This window comes from Ambystoma mexicanum, chromosome 10, assembly GCF_040938575.1.
Source record: "Ambystoma mexicanum isolate Mex_15411 chromosome 10, UKY_AmexF1_1, whole genome shotgun sequence".
Classification (NCBI taxonomy): Eukaryota; Metazoa; Chordata; class Amphibia; order Caudata; family Ambystomatidae; genus Ambystoma; species Ambystoma mexicanum.
In genome coordinates, this window is record NC_090932.1 from 1,577,276,810 (window position 1) to 1,577,298,204 (window position 21,395).

The window sequence follows — 21,395 nt, forward strand, 5'->3', positions numbered from 1 at the left end:
TCAACCCGCTGAACTATGTTACCGCCTGATGATACACATGTTATCATTTTTATGGTCATTTTTTATTTGAAGTGTAGAGATATTTCAGAGGATTTATCAAATGGACTTTTAGATTGATTTTAAGACTTATCTAGGCCCAGATGTTTGTCAAATCTCTTAACTCTTCATTTTAGCTTACGATTTTTAATATTCTTTTTTGTTTTTAATATGATAGCAATCGTTATGAAATATGGACATTTTAATGTATGTGTACTATGTTATATGTGAGTTTTACCGTGTGATCTGTCCATTGTATATACCAAGCCGTAAGGCTGTGAACATAAAAAATTAACAACAAGTCACCCAGAATCATTGTGCATTAAATCTTTACTATACCACACTTTTCATGGCTGGCTCTTGTACGGTGGTCGGAGTGAGAAGAAATGATCCGCAGCGGCGTTCCACTACTTCAGCCTCGGCTGGTACCATTGATGGCAGTACATGCCTGATTTGCATATGGCTGAACCCCTTTTGCAATGGCGCAGATGGGCTAAAACAGTGGTGTAGAAGGTTGCCCAGAGCAATGCCAGTGGTTCAGATTTATTCAAAACCTTCCGCCCATCACTTTTTTGGTTGTAATTTGTCTCCCTATGTGAGAGAGGGTATGCCCAGACGTGGTTCCCTTGCTCACTGCGCCATAAGAAACCAAGCTACACCTCACTGAGGAGGCCCAACAGGGCTGAAACATGGCTAGGGTTGCTTGAGTTTCCGTGCAGAGGGGACCTGGCCTAACAGTTTGGCCTGGGCTGCTACCATTGGTGGCAGTACCTGCCTGATTTGAATATGGCTGAACCCCTTTTGCAATGGCGCAGATGGGCTAAAAAATGGTAGAGTGGAAGGTTGCCCAAAGCAATGCCAGTGGTTCAGATTCATTCCATCCATCACTTGTTTGTGTCTATACTGTTGTATCAATTACTTATGAAGTGGCAGGTACAAGGGGGCCTTAGTTCATGCAGGTAAGAGTTACCTGGGGCATGGCAGCATCATGGGAAAGTGTATAAGGGGTGCCGCTACAGGAGGTTTGTGGAGTGTTAACCGTGGCAGATCCAAACACATTCATAAAACACTGCCAGGTCTCTGAGCTCTTATTTTTTACTGTTAACAGTGCCACTACTTTTTGCAACCATTTTCACCATTTTCACCATTCCGGACCCGTTCTTTGTGAAGTTAAAGCACACTTCTCCACTTTATCACCCAATAGCAATTACAGCTAAACTTAAATGGCTGAAAAAGCCCTTTTTGGATTTAATGTTCCTCCTTGAAGTCCCGCAGCGGACCACGCAGGGAAACCGATTACAAACATTCGCGCGCGCTCCTGAAGTGGCTCTGCAAGTGGCTGTTAGGCTGTGGAAAACTCTCCGTCACGTCGCTGGATACATTGTTGCCGGACACACCCACTTCGTCATAAATACGAGCCGCCGCACGCTTCTGCGCGCGCGCTCCTGAAGTGGCTCTGCAAGTGGCTGTTAGGCTGTGGAAAACTCTCCGTCACGTCGCTGGATACCTTGTTGCCGGACACGCCCACTTCATCATAAATACGAGCCGCCGCGCGCTTCTGCGCGCGCGCTCCTGAAGTGGCTCTGCAAGTGGCTGTTAGGCTGTGGAAAACTCTCCGTCACGTCGCTGGATACATTGTTGCCGGACACGCCCACTTCGTCATAAATACGAGCCGCCGCGCGCTCCTGCGCGCGCGCTCCTGAACTGGCTCTGCAAGTGGCTGTTAGGCTGTGGAAAACTCTCCGTCACGTCGCTGAATACATTGTTGCCGGACACGCCCACTTCGTCATAAATACGAGCCGCCGCGCACTCCTGCACGCGCGCTCCTGAACTGGCTCTGCAAGTGGCTGTTAGGCTGTGGAAAACTCTCCGTCACGTCGCTGGATACATTGTTGCCGGACACGCCCACTTCGTCATAAATACGAGCCGCCGCGCGCGCTCCTGCGCGCGCGTTCCTGAACTGGCTCTGCAAGTGGCTGTTAGGCTGTGGAAAACTCTCCGTCACGTCGCTGGATACATTGTTGCCGGTATTCCATGCTTATTCTACAAGGATATCCCTGATTACCTGACTACCATCACTTGTGGACATTTATATAATTCCTAATATAATTATACGTGTTACTGTATAATTATAGGACCTAATCACGTATATTTTATATATTTTTTCTAGGACACGCCCACTTCGTCATAAATACGAGCCACCGCGCGCTCCTGAAGTGGCTCTGCAAGTGGCTGTTAGGCTGTTTGGCTGCTTTGCAAGTGCAAGCGCAACGTTGCCTAGTCAATTGCTGCTTTACTCTTTCCTCGTGACACTAGTGTTATTAATGTCATGACCGCATTGGAAGGAACGGTAGATATGATATGATCTGCTTATCACTTGCTGTAGTAGTCTTGGGGTGAGTCTACAGCTTGTTTGAAAAAATGTCCTGGCTTTTTACATGTTATACTGATTGCTTTATTGTATTATTGCCAGTTCTATTTTTAGCTGAAAGTTTTAATACAAGTAGTTTTAAAATATTTTTTAACTGTTTGTTCCTCTTGCTATTGCTGCTCCCTCAACTGTGTTCATATTGTGTCGTGTGCACGGCAATATCCTCTCTGGCTTTCGTGCCTCCTACTTCTGTCTATGATAAGCCATATGAGGGGTTATACTCTGAAACCACTGTGTCTACAACATATGAGGGGCTATACTCTGTAACCACTGTGACTGCATCACATTGTGTAGTTGTTTTTTATTGTGGGTGCATTCCGCACCTATTCTGTTACGCTTTCTTATTGGTGTGTGCTCAAGTGCCCTATCCTAGGATTTAACTAGCTTGCTAGCTTGTGTTGTGTGTATTACTGTCGCAAAGGTATGGACGACTTTGACAAGGAAGTGGCTATGCATAGAAATTTGCGCAATAGGCGCGTTTGCGTTCCTAAAATAATCACTCGTCCTAAAAAGGGTGCTGTGCTCGGTAATCCTAGTAATCCTATCACAGATTATTTCTCAAAGACCTCCATACCTATTTTAACGGCTTTCCATTCGCCTATTGATAAGGATCTTTGTCTTATTGCATCTGAGGATCTGGTCTTAGATTTAACAAATGATCTTGGTTGTGTAAGTGGTAAGCTATTGTCTGATGTTTTTTGTGACAATCCTAAAATGCATCATATAGAACCTTCTGTGGCCAAGGGGTCTCATGAACATGTCATGCCGAGTGTTTCCCTAAGTCAACTTGATCCTAAAGTGGCTGACTTTGTGCCAGTCACCCCAAACATAGTTCCTTTACCAACTCCTATGTCTGTGACCACATGTACCAGTGGACTATTAGTTAATGGTAGTACTAACGCCATGGTCCACAAGGAGAAAAACAACCATGGAAAAAGCTCTATTGACATATCAATTTCTGAATTGGATGAACTAGAAATTGAGTACATGGGATTTGATCCTGAAATATCTTTGACTGAGATTGCTCCCACCCCATTATTCTTCACTCCTCTTACTAAGATGACACTGCCATTGGGACCCGATACGTCTATTGTCCCTAACTGTAAACCTGTTTTGAAGAATGAGAGTGGTTTTGATGTTGGTATTCCATCTATATTTTGTTTCAATACGATTAAACCAACCCAGGAGCATGTATGTCCCTCTCAAAACGTAATTACTGATTATGGTGAGGGCTCACGTACTAACGATGATGTAGACTCTAGTATAAATTCTGATGATATGTTTAATGCCCTAGAAAATTTGTTGACTATGTTACTTGAGAAGTGTGCACATCTAGAGACTAAAAATGATGTCCAGTCATTATTAATCCATATGTCTCTGAAAGACTACCATTGTAATGTGTGCGCAAATAAGCGTAATACTTCTCCCACTATTGCCCTGCCTGTAGTCATCCCTAAGACAAAATCTAAAAGGTAAGGGTGAGTCTGTTGTGAAGAAGAAAACTCTGGTCAATAAGAAATCGAATATTGCCCACCAGGCGATTATGTATAGTAAGCGGACCACAAAAAAACAGAAAAATCCAGTCCCAGAACTGGATGCTGCCTCTGTGAATGCCATTCCTGTGGTTGGGTCAGAGGCATCCGCTGATGCTGTAGTCGCTAATGCTAGTGATTTAGTGATCACTCCTTCTCGATCTAATGAGTTGATCTCTAATAATATTCTGACTGGCCCTAAATCCAATTGTGTGATGGTAGAATCCTTAATGTCTTCAATTGTTGCGATTGAGTCATCAACAAATACTACAAAGCCAGCAGGCATTTCTAATATGCCAGCGGCACCTACTCAATCAGCACTGCCAGATTCCTGGGTCCTCAATAATAATGCCAATACCACCTCCTCTAATGCTAACACTAGCAGTGGTGGGAACTGCATTGGAATGCTATCAGCGTTACAAATACAGCAAGTCCACATGGAAAAGTGCTCTCTCCCTTTAAATCGTGCTGCTGTATTGAGCATATTTAAAACTATTGTTCCATTGAGGGTAATTACATCTAGTGATATTCGTTTGGTTGACCAGCTTGAGCTTCATAACAAATATATTACCAATGTGTGTTTTGAGGCTGAAGCTACGCTTAACTACGTTATGGGATATGAAGTTGAGCTATTACGTCTTGGTTATGCCATTCATAAAGTGTCAATACCGTCTGTAAAATCACGCCAAAGTCCTAAAGCTCAGAGGCTTAGTAACACTAATACTAGTGGCTCTAATATGCCCACCAAATCCAATACCGCACCCGTGAATCAGTTGCCTAACCATGACACTAATACTGTAGCAAATAATAACAATGCCATTCCTGAAGGTTATTGGCAATGGTTGCCATTGAGTTTTAAGTCCCACTTCGCTGACACTCGTCAATGACCAAACTCGATGCAGTTGCTCTATTCTTGGAATACTCGTGGGCACTCGCATCTGTTTCAGGATGATGGTTTGATTGTATGTATGGCTTTCTTTAATATTATTGCACTCCAGGAAACATGGATAACAGCGGAAATACAGATTGACGATAGATGTACTGTCCATCAAATTGCGACAAAGGGCCCTCTTGGTCGCCCGAAAGGTGGCCTGTTGATTTCTGTTCAATCACCATGGTCCATCAACAAACTCTCGTTATCGAATGAACATATATTAGTTGCCAAATTAACATTGATGTCGATCATCCTAATTGTGATTAATATCTACGATCCTCCTAATCTGGCTAAAACAGCAACTAATATTGAGACTGTTGAAAATGTGTTGAAATTGTTCAATCATCGCTACCCTATATTTCTTTTGGGTGATCTGAATGCGAAAATTGGTGATCATTGTCTGACTGATGTACAGCTGGGTACCTCGCTCAAATCTAATATCCACTCTGTGTCTAATAGACAAGGCAAAAAGTGGATGAAAGCTATGCAGACCCATAGTTTTATTAAACTTAATGGTTTTACACCTAGCGATGTGCCTATGAACTTCACTAGGGTTGAGGGTAGATCTGCAGCTACCCTTAACTACATTTTCACCAATCAAATTGGGTTCCATTTTGTCATAGATATGGGTGTAGTTGAGAGAGATGAGAGTGATCATCTACCCCTGTCTCTGTTATTTGCTGTCACAGACAAAGGTATAGTCCATCATGACTATGATGATAATGGGGTGCTCAGTATTAATGAAGGACATAATAGGATTGTCTGAGATAGTCGTACTATTGAACATGTCTCTCAACTGGTATCCACCCTATTACCGGAGTTCATTAAGGAGGGGGTGTCCGGTATGAATGCCGGTAATCAAATTTTGCATAGTTTCACTGAACTTATGCAAAATATTCAGAAACAAGTGGGTGAACGTCGTACATACAAATCAACTGGGGAACGTTCTAATATCGCTATCCCACAAAGGCCTGGGAATGACAAAAAGATCAATTTGGCTAAAAAGAATTTGCGTAATGAAATTCGCATTGTTCTCAGAAACAATGACTCCTTGTCGTCAGAACGTGAGGTAGCATGTCTAATTAAAAAACTCAAAAAGAATTATAAAGTGTGGCTAAAAATCCATAAACGCGAATGTGAAACCAAACTATGGAAAAAAATTGCTCTGGCTGCCTTGTCCAACAATCAACAAGGGATTTGGCATCTCCTTAGCAAACATAAAAAACACGATTTAACAATAAATTGTATCCCTGAAGACACGTGGGCCCATTATAACAACGGCACACTGGGCAAAGTTGAACTAGGTACAATGCTTACTCTTTCTCCCGAAGTTACTTGGGTCTGTAAATCCTCCGAACTTGATATCATTAAGATCATTGAAAACCTTAAGAACTCACGGGCTGCAGGGCCAGATGGGGTCTGTAATCTGGTCATAAAAAAGCAGCCTGAACTGTGGGGTGCTGCTCTTGTACTCTTGTTCAAACAAATAGGGACGCTAGGTGAAATACCCTTATCGTGGAAGACAAGCCACATCCTTACTGTTCATAAAAAAGGGCCATGGGATAACCCGGCTAACTTTCGAATGTTGGCAATGTTAGATGTGTCCTCTAAGATATTTACCAAAGTATTGCTCAAGGAACTTAATGATTGGGTTAGTGAAAATAATATCTTACCTCCCAACCAAATAGGTTTCCGTGACAAATCTAGTACTGTACATAACTTGATGATGTTTATATCTTCGATAGAACATGCCTGGAAAAAACGCAATCTAAATGTTTATTGCGCATATATTGATTTTTCTGCGGCATTTGACACCATACTTCGTAACCGACTCTGGAAAAAACTAAGTACATGGGGGATTCCCCAAGGTCTGTTAAAGATGTTAATGCTGTTACACTCTGATACATCAGTACGCATCAGACTCAATGCAGCTGGTAAACTTTCGAAATGTATGGCCACTAGCTGCGGTGTTAAGCGAGGCTGTATGATTGCTGCCATCCTTTTTAATCTGTATCTATCAGATATGATGAATGCATTCTCTATCCCAGAAGCTAACCCCGTGAGAGTTAATGGAGTAACTATTGGATGGCTTGCCTATGCTGACGACCTGCTATTGTTAGATTATACCCCAGCGGGCCTTCAGCATATGCTTGACTCTTTGGCTATCTACTCTGCTGAGAATGGTTTAACCATTAACATCGATAAGAGCAAGATAATGGTCTTCTCTAATAAATGCAGACCGAAGAAATACTCATGGAGCTTGGAAAACAGGTCAAATCATATAAATATCTGGGAGTTGTTATTGATGAAAAGTTGAATTGGGAGGAACAGTGGTCATCTATCAAGAGCAGATGTACTGTGGCTGCAAACGCTTTAAGTGTTTTTATTGGTCGCAAGTGCTGTTATTCGGTCATTGCAGTTCTCAACATTTACCTTGTAAAAATAAGATCAATGCTGCTCTATGCTGTGGAAATTTGGGGGCATAAGTTTGTCAAACGTAGTGTGGTCTTTGAGTCTATTCTCTTAAGAACATTACTACGTCTCCCTCCGAGAGTGAGTGTGGAATATCTGTATTTGGAATTCAACATCAAAAGTTATATGTATGCATATATCTGCCAATGTGTTCTATCCTATGAGAAAGCTGCAACACTCCGCACTGAAACTATCTTTGTGCCATTTATAAAAGCATATCTTAGTCTGGAAGGTAATGTGTTGATTGGTACCATTGGTATCATTCAAAGACTAAACTGTACATGGACTAATGGGTCTGATCCAGGTACTCTTTCTCTACTATCTTTAAAAATGAGACTTAAGGTCAAGGTGCAGGACTATTGCCATGAACAAAATTTTGTAAACTTAGCATCCAAAAAGCATAGTGGCAGGTTTCTTGATGAATATATGAGTAGAGTGTTGTCTCCCTCTTATATTCCTGCTTATCCCAATGCTGGCATAATTCGCACCTACCTAATGATGAAATTTAATGTGACTGATGCACTAGAAACAAATTGTGCGAACATTGGTTCCACACATATGTTGAAGTGTTGTCGCCTGTGTGGAGTAAATGTAGTTGAGTCCCTTCATCATCTAATCATGTGCTGTGAAAGTCTAAATGATCTGCGAACTACATGTTTTAAATCTTATAACAATGACACAGTGATGCCTGAGATCTCTGAGCAATGGATGAATTTTATGCGAGGCAATGATATTAACTTGATATATTTTATGGTGGTATTTTATTTGAAAATTGTGGCAATTTTAAACTGTATTGTATAGCACATGTGAAAATGTAATATGTTTTTAGATTGTGTGTATTTATGTTGTTTTGTTAATGTGTTATACAAAGCCAATTGGCTATATGTATATCTAATAAATAAATAAATAAATGGCTGTCAATCAGCATGGCTGCAACCCTTGAAAAATGTGCTGCCCATTGCTCCCTTCCTGCCAACTCTGTCCCACGCCGGGGTCACAGTTCATCTACTTTCTTTGGTATGTTCTGACAGAAAACAAATATTCCCGAAAAGTCAAATCTGTTCTAATAGAAGCTGTGAGCGCATTTCTCACAACGAACCTCGACCAACGTTATTATATGAAGAAAGTCATTGTCTTTTTTTAAAATTTAAATGTGTGTTTAATTTTGCTGAATGCCTATTTCAAAAATCTGACGCGCTTGAACGTCCTTGACCGAAACGCGTTTTGATAAAAACTGGCCTCTTATAGAGTAAGAATTTGGCTTGATAATACACCACCGCCATCTAGTGGCTACACTTTGAAACTTCAACTGTCAAACAACGTACTAGAAATCTGAACTAAAATCACATTCTATTTCAATAAAGACATACAGCATAATGTTTCTCTCTCTCTCTCTTTCCTACTCTGTGCCTCAATTTCTCTCTGAGAATCCCGTTTTTAGGATACGTGTGTACAAGAGCCATCCATTGGTGACAGCCCAAGCACTGCTGAAAACACAGAAATAACATGAATGAGTAGGGATGCTGCATTTTATTATGGTTCGAAAGCAACAACGGCATCCCCTGAGATGGGGTCCATCCTTGTTTTTGGAGACATGCACTGTGGTCGTGTGTATCCTGCTGCAATTTCGCTATCAAAGTCAGGGCACATTGTCCATATGCCTGGAGGTCAGGAAGACACAAAGGGGCCCTGAGTGGGGTGCGGGGGTGTGTTTAGAGGGGATGGGGGCTGAGGGTCTGCCAGACCATATGATGTAACAGAGGAACAGGCAGCATTGTCTAAAACGTTTTGTCATTTTCTGTTTTTTTTGGTGTTAATTATTAGATTCGGGGCATACTGTAACAAACGTCCGGGTTCAGAGAATCAACTAACCAATCATTTATACAAAATTGAAAATTTCGTTGGTGCTCTCAGAAGAAACAGATTACTGGTAGTAATTTCACCAGGATCCTTGCGATGAAGGAGGGACCTTTCGAGAGACAACATGGTGTGTGTTTGCATCAAAATACGTTATTAAAAAGGGGAATTATTTAATTGTACTAACACTGAACATTTCATTTTTCATGACAGCCTAAAATTAAACATTTTATTATTATTTATTTAAATTTAACATTTATATAGCACTACGACCAATCAAGTATCTGAATGCTGCTTATTATTACCCACGGTGCGTGGTGCTCATTTATCGATCTCGGAAGGATGAAAGGCTGATTTTGGCCCTGCCGGGATTCAAACCTGCATCAGCAGGATCTGCACAGATGCCAATGTGAGCCCTCTAATCGCTGTGCTATCGAGCCATTTTGTAGCCATGAACCACATACATTCATTCGGATGGCCTCAGGACTTTGAGGCAAGCGTAAAATGGCTGTGGCATCTGTCAATCCATATACATATATAGAAAAAGAGGCCTGGATCTTAAAGGTTCCTGTCACATCTCAGCCATACACATAAGATGTTTAAACATATTTTATATATTCAGACAGCTCGTGACGCTGAATACATTTTCTTGCAAACTCAGTTCTACATTCGAAATACATTTGCCTTTCTTCCCCAGACACACTAGTTCTGCAGTAAGCTTTTATCCCCCATGCCTGGGAAACCATTTCCTGCTTTGGGCCCCTCCTAGTCCGTTCCCTCCTCCCCTTCTCCATACCGCCCACACTGTTCTCCAATAGGATGGTTGGTCAGAGCCTCCTGCACGTCACCAGAAGTGCTTTGGGGATTCCGAACAGCCTTATTAGCTTGCATCGCTCCAGTAAAAAAACATTTGCCTTCCTTCCCCACACTCACTATCTCTGCAGCAAGCTTTCATCCCCCGTGCCTGGGAATCCATTTAAATTCATTTGTTCCGGCTTCATGCTGCTCGTAGTCTGCTCCCTCCTCCCTGCCCGCCCACACTGTGCTCCAATAGGCCGGAGCCTCCTGCTCATGACTAGAAGTGATTTGGGGATTACGAAGAGCCTTATTAGCTTGCTGCGTTCCAGGAAATACCCATATGCCTTCTTTCCCCAGACTCACTATATCCGAGTTAAGCTTTCATCCCCTGTGCCTGGGAATCGATTTAAATTCATTTTTTCCTGCTTCATGCCCCTCACAGTCCATTCCATCAACTACTCCTCGCTACCCACCCACACTTTGAACCAATAGGTCAAAGCCTCCTGCACGTGACCAGAAGTACACTACTTGGATGTCCTTCCCAGGGCAGCCTTGCACGGGCAGACGGCCAAGAGCCAGAGTCAAAGGGCAGCTCCCTAGGACAGCTTGCGTCCAATGTTTACCCTGTTCACCCGATGCACCCCATACAAGCCACAAAACTGTTTGCAGCAATCTTCAGGTAAGAGACTACAACTTTGTTTCATATATGTAATGTTAATTACATAGCTGAAGCTAGGTGCTGTAAGTTCGGTCTATGTTTAAAGTATACCCACTATTTTGAAGTTAGGTGCAAAGCTAGAGGATAGCCACTGCTTTGAACTTAGGCACACATTTAGTCCACAGCTACTTATTGAATCCAGTGCATATTTTAAAGCATAGCAATTATTATTGCTGTGCTTCAAAGCTACCCAATGTATTGCACGTAGAAGAATTGAAGCAGGTAGTCAATGTATTGCACTTCGATGAATTGTGAAGGTATGCATGTGTCGCACTTAGATGCACTTTGAGAGTAGCCAATCTGTCGCACTTGGAAGAATCTTTAGGATAGCCAATGTAGTGCACTTAGAAGAAATGTGAAGGTACCCATGTGTTGCACTTAGGTGAATTCTGAAAGCAGCCATTGCATCACACTTAGAAGAATGTGAGAATAGCCAATGTATTGCACTTAGAAGAATTTTGAGGACAGGTAATGGACTGAGCTTAAATGCATTTAAGGGTAGACACTGTACTGAAGTTAGATGAATTTTGAGGATAGCCAATCTATTGCATTTAGAAGAATTTGAGGTACCCAATATATTGCAGTCAGATGAATTGTGAAAGTAGCCAATGTAATGAAACTAGAAGAATTTTGAGGATTGCCGACGTATTGCACTTAGAAGAAGTTGAGGGCAGCCAATGTATTGCAGTTAGATGAATTGTGAAGGAAGCCAATGTATTGCAATTAGAAGAATTCGAGGGTGGCCATTGTATTGCAGTCAAATGACTTTTGAAAGTAGCCGATGTAATGCACTTAGAAGAATTCTAAGGTAGCCAATGTATTGCACTTAGAAGAATTTGAGGGTAGCCAATGTACTAACCATCCCAGATCCTGCTCCCCTCCCGCATAACTTCCAAGTACCACACACGACCCTAATGGCCAGCCAAACTACACACAAAATACACAAATCATACAGCCAACATAACAAACATTTGCATATAACAAACAATCCCAGACACTGAGCCTCACCCCTCCATATACAACAAGCCAGTGTACACAATCAAAATGCACTTAGAAGGCAGACCTGCACACATACCAGTTTCTCCTGGTTCTGCGAGCACAATCTCTGTCCTATCCCTCTTCCCTCATTAACCCGCCCCACCCCTTTCTTACAGAGCCATGTGAGGGCCAGGAGACCATGCTAATGGTAACGGTGCATGGTAGAAGTCAATTTAACATAACATAACATAACTTTCCTGAAAACACACTTTTAACAAAAGAAGCATTGGCAATGCCAACAGTTGGGCTTTTGTGTAAGCATGGGAAAGGGCACATGCCAGGCATAGCCATAATGGTATTAACTGGCCATTGATGGTAACAGCTGCAAACTGGTGTGGTGCAAATACCTAATACTTATACAGAAGCCAAAATGGTTGGGTTTGCTAATGCTTTTTTTTAAACAGGACTTTATTGAAGGATACGCCTAGTGCTTATAAATCGAGTGGCTGAAGGCAGACTTGGTTAAGACATTTGTATTCCACCCGTAGTGGGTGTATAACTCCAATTAAGTGATTAACTCTAAGAAGAATGATTTGAAAAAACATTGGGAGGCACTCTGAGTGCACAGTTTGATGGTAAGGCTTGATTAAAGCAATCTCAAAGAGATCTCATGAGGTGGTGTTTTACGCACGGGCTGGCTGGGAAGGGCCATAGGGATTATCATGGCCATTGGATCGTCAATGGTTGGGCAAATAACCAAACAACACCTACAAGCTGTGAGTCCCTCCTCATATGCCATTTCTCCCCATCTGTATGCTAATACAATATTTTTGGATTATAGGTGTCACAGGCGACACCTTAATAACCAAAACTAAAAATGAATACATTTAGTTAATTAAAAGTTAATTAAAAGTATGGCAGAAATCCTGGGAACATTTAAATTCATGTAGTAATGTCCTCATTGCAACCCTCCAAAGGCTTGACAGTAACTGACTGGATGGTCTGCCTTTAAAAGGCTGATACCTCCTCCTGGGTGGTGCTTTGGGCTCTCTTGTTTGCACATGTGTAATATGGGAAAGCATTTTCTGTGATTGGACCATTTGCTGTGTGTCATGTGGGCTTAGTGGGGCAGGTTATCTCTAGTGCTACAGCCATTTTGGATTCCTTTTTCAATGTCTGTTGCCTACTGGTGAAGATGCAGGGACTGCATTTTCTTCTGGTTTCAGTCTGCAGGGTCCCTCTCCAAAGGAGTTCATTTTTGCTGCTTTCTATGGCCAGCATTTCAAGATGAATACTGTACATTCCTTCTCGTGGGTGGGGAGTCTGCAATCCCATTTTTTCAAATCTATATATTAAGTGTCTTCATTTCCCACCAATCCTGAAATTTGGGGAGGGGGAGCCTCTTCTAGGGCTGGAGCTATGGGGAACCCATGAGTTCTCATTCCTTCGGGCTTTCTATTGGTATACAGAGGTTGGCAAGTCTAAACTGGGAGTTGAGTCACAGGAGAAAGGAGTGCCATGCTCCTCTCTGCCACTCCCCAGGGAAGTCTGCTCCAGGGCGTAATAAGCACCTCTTTGGGGTTTGGAAAGATGTTCTCAGCATTATTTTTGACCTCTGGTGTTTCCCCAATTGATCACGGTTTCTTGGGGTTAAACTTGTGAGCCTCCGAGATCATCCAAGATAAAGGACATTGAATTGCTTTCATCCAATGCTCCCTGACTTATTTTGTATTGCTATCATCACAGTGTTTGCAGTAATTCTGTTGCACTGTGAGTGTAAATTACATTCAAATGGACTGAAGGATACAGCAGTACAACTGATTACAGAATTGGTCCCCTGATTCTGTCTTTGCTTTGGCCACTGAACACTAGGGTCTCTAACGTTCTGAAGCCACTTGGCAAAGAGGGTGACCCTATAGAGCAGGGGTATGCAGCCTGCAGCATTCCAGATGTTTTGAACTATGAATCTGACTCCTCACCATTGACTAAACTGGCTAGGTCTGATGGGCATTATAGAAAAAATATCTGGGGGGCCAAAGGTTGCAGACCCCTGCAATAGAGGCAGGATTCCCTGAGCAGCCACACCCACATGACTTGATAGAGCAGGAACCACTGTTTAGCCACGCCCACGTCCACATATAAAAACAGCATTATACCATTTATTTCAACAATAATCCATAGATGCAAATAGCCACTGAGCAGCCACAAGATTTGGGGAAGAAGAGCAGGAAGTTACGGACCAGCAATATCTAATGGTCATCACAATAACTAAGCCCAGTAAACCATAGGAAGAGTCATTTTCACCGTATAATGTGTGTGCTTTCCTCTTTGCCCACCTGTCTGCTTGGTGTTTGCAGTGCCTTGTTGGTTGTCTAACAGAAGGTGGTGTGTTGTGTCCTGACTTTCCACTTCCTGGCCCATCTGGGTAGATCCATCCTGTGTAGCTGTGATGTCATGGAATGCACAGCACTTGCAGATGCTGCAGCCTGGAATGTTATGCCTTGAGTTTGGTTCTGCCCACGGACAGAGAGTTAGAGAGAGAGACATGAGCCTGGATGGTGGGAGCCACTGGGCTCTCCCTATAATACTTACTATCCTGCTTACCATCTCCTGTATCTGTTCAGGGTTACCAAAACTGCACCAATGCCATCGTAAATTAACCTCATCTCAACTACCTCCATGCTCTGCTCTTGGCGCCACATATGCCAACACAAATGAGTTGCAAATACCCCCACTTCACACAGGCCAATGACAACGGACCAAGGGGAGTTTCCCAAAGTTGTTATGAGAATTCAAAATTCGATGTGATGGCAAACGCAAACAACATAACATATGCAAAAATAAATTGGTACCCCAATTTTCCAGGGGAGTCAGCACAATGAGAGGCAGCATGAACAGAGCATGGCAGTGGCCTTGCATTGGTTATTTTAAGATGGCACAGTTGCGGTTACTTTAGAAACCGTACATAGACCTATTTTGGTGTTTTGTTATGAACTGCAACTATACCGTCCATTTAACCAACGTTAAACAGTGTTGTGATGCTGAGGCCAGTGGGCACTTTCCTGAGGTATGCCCTGGGCACGCATTATCCTTCATATGGGCTGAATGGGCAGAGACAGTGGGCCTCATTACGAGGTAGGAGGTAGCCATGGTGCTATTAGCACCATGGCTACCCCCTTACTGCATTCCGAGTCCGGGTTCCCGAAATAGGGACTTTCCGGGTCATTCCAACCTTGGAGGACCCGGTAAGTCCCCATTCCGGGAACCATTCCCCATTCCCATTCGAGCCCCCATAGGACTCAATGGGAATGGGGATGGAGCTAATAATGGTACCGCAATTTGCGGTACCGTTATTAGCTCTAAAATCCCTTAAAAACCAGGCGTTAAGGAAGGCGTTAAGGAAGGCACCCGCTAAGGGACCTCGGAATAGGGTGGTAAGGGATTACCGGTGTCCTTACCGGTGCCAGTAATCCCTTACCACCTACCTCGTAATGAGGCCCAGTGTCTTCTTTGACAGGGTAAAGATTGGTCAAATGGTCCACTGAACTATTCCATTGAGTGGTCCCTTTGCCTGGGGAACCCCCAAGTCTCTGAAGGGCCCACTGAACAGGTCATGCAGCCATACAAAATTAATCTGAGGTTGGGGCACGGGGCTCTGCCATGCTACCCTACGTGGTCACTGGACATAGCCAATGGGAACTATGCCTTGGGCATTGTGTTTCACCCTGCCAAGCTACACAAAGTGGTCATTGGTTATGGTGTGCCATGGCCAGTAGCCTTTCTCCCACAAAAACAGGCAAGTGTACATTATGCCCGGCCAGACCCAGTGGCCACTTTGACCGTATTGTTTTGGCCACGTAAGGGGTCAGCAGACCACCACCCTGGTCTGTGGGTGTGATACAATTTCCAAGATGTGTTTGAAGCCCACAGACCCATATAGGAGCCTGCCAACCACCACTGTTACCTTTTCCCACCCGGTGGCCCTCAAATCCTGCAGATGACCCTTCCCTTTTTGCAGATTTTGGGAAAATCTTGCACCCCTCCTTTGTCTCCCTTAGCCCATCTTAGTGTCGGGGTGACAGGACAGCAATATGCCCCTTTGGTTATTTTGGCAGTGTGGCATCCTGGGAGACGGCACTAAGAAACCATAAGCCACAATGGCATACCATACGATAAATGCTGTCTCCCTACTAACCAATCAGAGTGGCTCTTATTATGAAACCAATCTGTTTGCCCTTTACTGGGTCTGCAGACCTGCACTCAGGCCCGTTCGAAAGCAAATTTGGGGATTCAGATACAGGTAGCCAAATGTAAATGCCAAAAAGCAGTGTAATGACATGCAAACTCATTAGCACCCGTTTGGGGGGAAGCCAGCCAATCAGGTGGCTAGGAACACAGGCTTGAACCGGCGATGCAAGCCTGTGTTCCAGCCAGCCTGATGGCCGGCTCCCCTGCCGCCATCTTCCCCTCACCCTCCGTCCTGTTGTTTTTTTTTGTTAATCCTTTTCCACCTCCTACTTACCTTATTTCTGCAGTGGCGGAACTCCATGCCGCCGCTGCTCCTGCCTCTCTGCTCCTGTAGGCCGCCATGAAAAGGGAAGAGGGGCTGCTGATGGAGCCCTGCTTTCCTTTCCATGCTGGCCATCTTGGGTAAGTATTTCCACTGCACATGTCCCACTGTACAAGGGAAAATACTTTTCTTTTTTTTAGCACCTCAGGAACCGCTTTGGCAACCTACGGTGTTAATGGCCTTTAGACCCCGTTCCAAGGGCTGGAACAGGTGTTAATAGCCCACAGTCCTCGTTATACGCCCTCACTTCGCTCGGGCCTATAACTTGCACTGTGGGCCGTTAACTCCCATTCCAACCGTTGGAACAGGAGCTTAACGCCACAATAACACATATTAGTTTTTTTAGCACTCTTGGGCAGATTGAAAAGAAACTGCTCAATGGATCTGTGCCATATTAGCAAAGCCAGAGGCTTTGGGTCCAAAATCCCACTCCTAATGCAAGTTTGGCACACATCTGCCCAGCGCCTCAGCAGCAGGTAAGATTAAACATTTGTCTATGGGACATTCATTGTAAAACATACTTTTTGGGACCCCCTTACAACTTTGCACCACCTTGACGAAGCATCAAACAACTTTCCCACATAAATTGTGTTTATATTTGTTTTGCAAAGTGGAGAAGAAAGGGATTGCACCATAGTCATACAGCTCCTCTCAAAACGTGCTCTTTCTATCGCGCGTTGAACTTAACCATAACTACAGAGTGCTAACAATGTTTGTATCTTCTCTCCAAGTCAAACATTTTGTCCATGTTGCGTGGGGGTGTGATGCAGTAATCAGTTTAGTTTATGTTTATCATCAATGATAGCCAGTTCGGTCTGCTCCATTCTCAAACATTGCAGTTGTTAACTTTGGCAAAAACTGTTGGGTAAGTTCAAAAGTTCAAAACATAGGACTGTTCACATTTCCTTCACTGTAATGTTGCTTGGCTGCTCAGCAGTTTATCACTGCTTTGCAATTCTGCCTTCTGCTAGTCCCAAACAAATGCAGTCATTTCCAGTGATCGAAGAGTGCGGGAACGGTTGGGAGCGGAGTTCCACTACTGTTTTTTTCTGTTTCCCATTCTTCTGCTTTTTACGACCATATTTACCATTCTATATAGAGGATTTGTCCATTCATGTCCTTGTGCAAGTGCAGAGTTGTAATGTGAGCCATAGTTACTAGTCACTTAGACTATTGCAATGCCCTGGCCGCAACACTTGTCACATGTTGCACTAGGCTACCCTCTCCCCTGCTGAGACCACACTTCCATTACTTCTTTCAGTACACTTCTACCGCTGGCCATTTCCCGAAGTCTGGCAGGGGTCAGCAGGACAAAGACTAGTGCTTGTCAAAGTGTAGATCTGAATGGGGGAGTTTTGAGGGCAAAACACGGGCACTCTTTCACACTGTACATTAACATGCATTAGGGGAGAGTCAATTAAATATGAGAGGTGGATTCTTAAACTCTCAGGTTTTAGCAAAAGTGTAAGGACATTCAAGAGAAAGTGCAGCTGCCATTCGATCTTCAGATGGACACCATCGGTGCAGGCCTTATTGCATCCACTATTATCCACCCCACCAGATGCCATCAGCGCTCACCACTCAGTTTATTGATGCCTTCGTCTCCCAAAAAACCCAACCTTTTATGCCTCCACTTGAGTTGACAGTTTTAGGATCCAACAATGCAGGTGTCCATCGTATGGAAGAAATCTTCTCTGAGGAGTTAGCCGATGTGTGGTGTCAGGTCACCCAGGCTCATCCACTCCATACAAACAACAGGGACTCCCCATGTTGGTAGTAAGGCCCACTGTGATTTGCTGCCTCATGAAAAGCTGGGGATCCACCTCAAAACCTAGTGCATGTAACATGATCGGGTGGCGTGCCCTCGGCGGTGCCATGACAGCAAATCTTTCCACACTGTATCCTGTTGAATTCATCTGTGATTTCTGTGATAGACTTGCCCTTTGTCTCGGGTAGAATAAGAAATAGGAATATTGATGAGGCGACAATGATGCCCAGGAAGAGGAGGAAGCAGAAGTGGCCCATGCTTTTCTGTAAAGAAGAAAGAGAGAGAATGAGACCCACACAAGTCAGAACAGAGGCATTCCATTTCATGTAACCTAACATAACATAACAACATGTCATGACATACAAAAACATAACAGAGCATAACAAGAAAACTAAGCAGTCATTTGAGAGGCAGCGTGTACTCTAGGGAGCCCCTGACTGTCAATTCACCTTCAAATCCTTTACCAAGTGATGCTGTCCAAAGGCCGGGAAGAGATGGAGGGAGACCCCTGCCCTAAGCCATGATTAGGAACCAGCTGGATGCTGCTGTCTAGGAACACACTGTGGGCTGGATCACATCAACCACTTTGGGCAGCACTATATATATATATATTTCTGGCCTGTCTGCAATGAGAAGTGGGGGCAAACGTTTCCGTTTATTACAGGCATGTGCCACTGCTCTTATTTGGCACAGGTTTACTTTTAAGAAGATCAGCTCACATTACACACACACACACACACACACACACGCACACACAGGCACACATAAGCACGAAAAGCAAACATTTCTCCAATCCCCCCACCACTGGGCCACAGGTGAAAGTAGAGCTCTCTAGGCCAACACCGCAGAGCTACCCACTGCTAGCCTCTTCCAGCCTTGGACTTTCTTTGTAACCATTTTTCACTTTTCTTTTATCAATCCCCAAAAAAGAAAGATGGAAAGAATAAGAGGAATAAACAAAGCAAGGAGGAAAAGGGAGACAGAGGCAAAGGGATTTAAAAAGAAAAGGAGTCCAAAGAAAATATGATATGCAGAGGAGAGTAGAAATAAAGAAAGGAAAGGATGGCACAGGCCCTGAGGTAGGCCAGTGGTCGAGATGCCGGGTACACACAAATGCATTACCCTGATGGGTGTACAGTAAGTCTACTTGTAGTGCAAACGTAGCACTGCCTACAATTCTGTATGGGCAAACATTATATGTGATCTGGAATGGTGGCTGCCCCTTTTGGGGTGTGAACAAGCATGGTTTGCAAATAGTCTTTCCCCTTTTGTAATGGCTTGACAGGCAAAGAACGATGGTCTGGAGGGTGGCCCAGAGCAATGCCAAAGGCTAAGATTAATTCTAAACCTTCCAGCCATCACCTCTTTTGTTTTGCTGTAGTCACCCCAAGTGGAACGGGTATGCCCAGACATGGGTCCCGTGCCTGCTGGGCCTATAGACCCAAGCTACTCCTCACTGATGAGGCCCAACGAGACCGAAACATGTCTGGGATGCTTTTGGTCTCATGCAGAAGGGATGTGGCCAAGCAGTTTGGCCCCTTTTGGTGTGGGACCAAGATTGATTTGCATTTGGTCTTTCCCCTTTTGTAATGGCTTGACAGGTGAAGAAGGATGGTCTGGAGGGTTGCCAGAGCAATGCCAGGGGTTAAGATTAGTTCTAAGCCTTCCAGCTATATCCTCTTTTGTTTTGCTGGAATGATGATAAGCTACAAAACCAAGCATGTGCTTTGCAGACACAGACCATGTTGTGCAACCCCAACAAGGACTTTTGTCGTCATAAATACCAAGGAAGCAAGCGAGTGAATGGGAAGTCCATCTGACCTGTCCAGGAACAGGTGATGAAGGCTGCGAGGACATGGAACTTTTAATTCCCAGAGGTATGCGAGAGGAGTGTGTTACAGGTGGGTATGCGCATACAACCTACAGCTGATATGTGTCCTTCAAGAGACATACGTTTGTCTCTTAAAGTTCTAATTTTCTGGTAAACAACACGCGGGACGCTGATGCCGAACATGGCAGTAATAATGGAAGAATACTGAATCAAGAAAATTTAGCACCTGCCTAACAATTAGAATATGCAATACTAACAGCAACTGAGAATTGTAAGCCACTACCTAACGACTCAACAATAGGGAACTCCCTTACAAGAGAACCAGGAGCTATAATAAGCTCAGAAACATTATTAATCATATCTAAGACTCAGAGACAACCTCTTATCATTCCTTGATGCGTGTGAAAATTACCTACTGGGTCGAAACACGTGTCAGCTTCAAAGCTCAATAAACCAAATGACATAAGGAACTTTCCTTAAAAACAGTTTATGTTGTTAAGAATTGTATGAGAATCTACATACTTTGAAAAATATGACCAATAACAGTGTGATAAATTGATACTCAATTAGGACTTGGGCAGCTGGGCACATTAAGAAAACCACTCCACTATGAAGAAGGGCTGATTAAATTCCAGATATTTTCTATGGCAAAAAAGTGGATTAGTGTGTCAAGTAGATAATGTCTTCTGTTATTTCAGCGCTCTGAGACCAATGGGTGTGTAGCGCTATGTAAGGAATAGATTATTATTATTATTATCCAGACCCAAAGGGTGATCATCAACCGTGGTAGCAAATACTGGTCAAGAGGAGATTTGGAAGAGTTGTGATGAATTTGGATCATGACACAACAACATGTACTTAACATACTCTACTGGCAAGGAATATAAATTATCATGAAAAGGCCTGCCAGTGGACCAGCAGTTAGGACGTCAATAGGGCACCGCTTCATCCCTCCTGATCGGCATACCATATAAGTGTATTACAATGGATATCGCCACCCCACAGAAGAACTATCTAGGACACCCTTTGGATATATCCTTGTAATATTGAAATATGCAATATTCTCCTCTGAGGCATTTTCCTTGAGGATTAACAGCACAAAAAGACATCTTCAAGGTTTACTTCACCAGGGTTGGATTTCCAAAATAAATCCTCATTGATCTGGGAACATCACTTATGTCAGAAGTAATGGAGGAGACGAAGGCCCTCCTCCACATCAAAACCCTGAGAACCGTAGACATTTGAGATGAAGACAAGCAGCAGAGAGTGCCCTTTAAGACCTCAAGATACCTTCTGCTCGTGGCCACTACGTATAAAACCTTGCGCCTTGAAACACTTGTGTATTGGCGCGTTATAAATGCCACATCATATCATGTCATTTTCAAGAGCCCCTAATCTTGCAAACCAATGTCAATGCTTTATATACATATGTGCTGTGTTTTTAGGTAGCACAAACCCAATTATGATGCA

At 43.5% G+C, this 21,395-nt stretch overlaps 1 protein-coding gene and 1 long non-coding RNA gene across 3 annotated transcripts in view; one reads left to right on the forward strand and one right to left on the reverse strand.

Moving 5' to 3' along the window:
- Positions 1 to 10,078: 10,078 nt before the first annotated feature.
- Positions 10,079 to 21,395, forward strand: part of LOC138492617 (uncharacterized) — a 58,524-nt gene continuing 47,207 nt past the window's right edge. Inside the window, exon 1 of the long non-coding RNA XR_011276229.1 lies at positions 10,079 to 10,739. This is a non-coding gene — a long non-coding RNA (uncharacterized lncRNA). The remainder of the gene's footprint in view (positions 10,740 to 21,395) is intronic.
- The window catches only part of LOC138492616 (solute carrier family 2, facilitated glucose transporter member 11-like), a 458,430-nt gene continuing 453,934 nt past the window's right edge, over positions 16,900 to 21,395 (reverse strand). For both annotated transcript variants that reach the window (XM_069619910.1, XM_069619909.1), the window contains one exon: positions 16,900 to 18,357. In XM_069619910.1, coding sequence (XP_069476011.1) covers positions 18,151 to 18,357 — 207 coding nt within the window. In that variant the 3' untranslated portion in view covers positions 16,900 to 18,150. The remainder of the gene's footprint in view (positions 18,358 to 21,395) is intronic.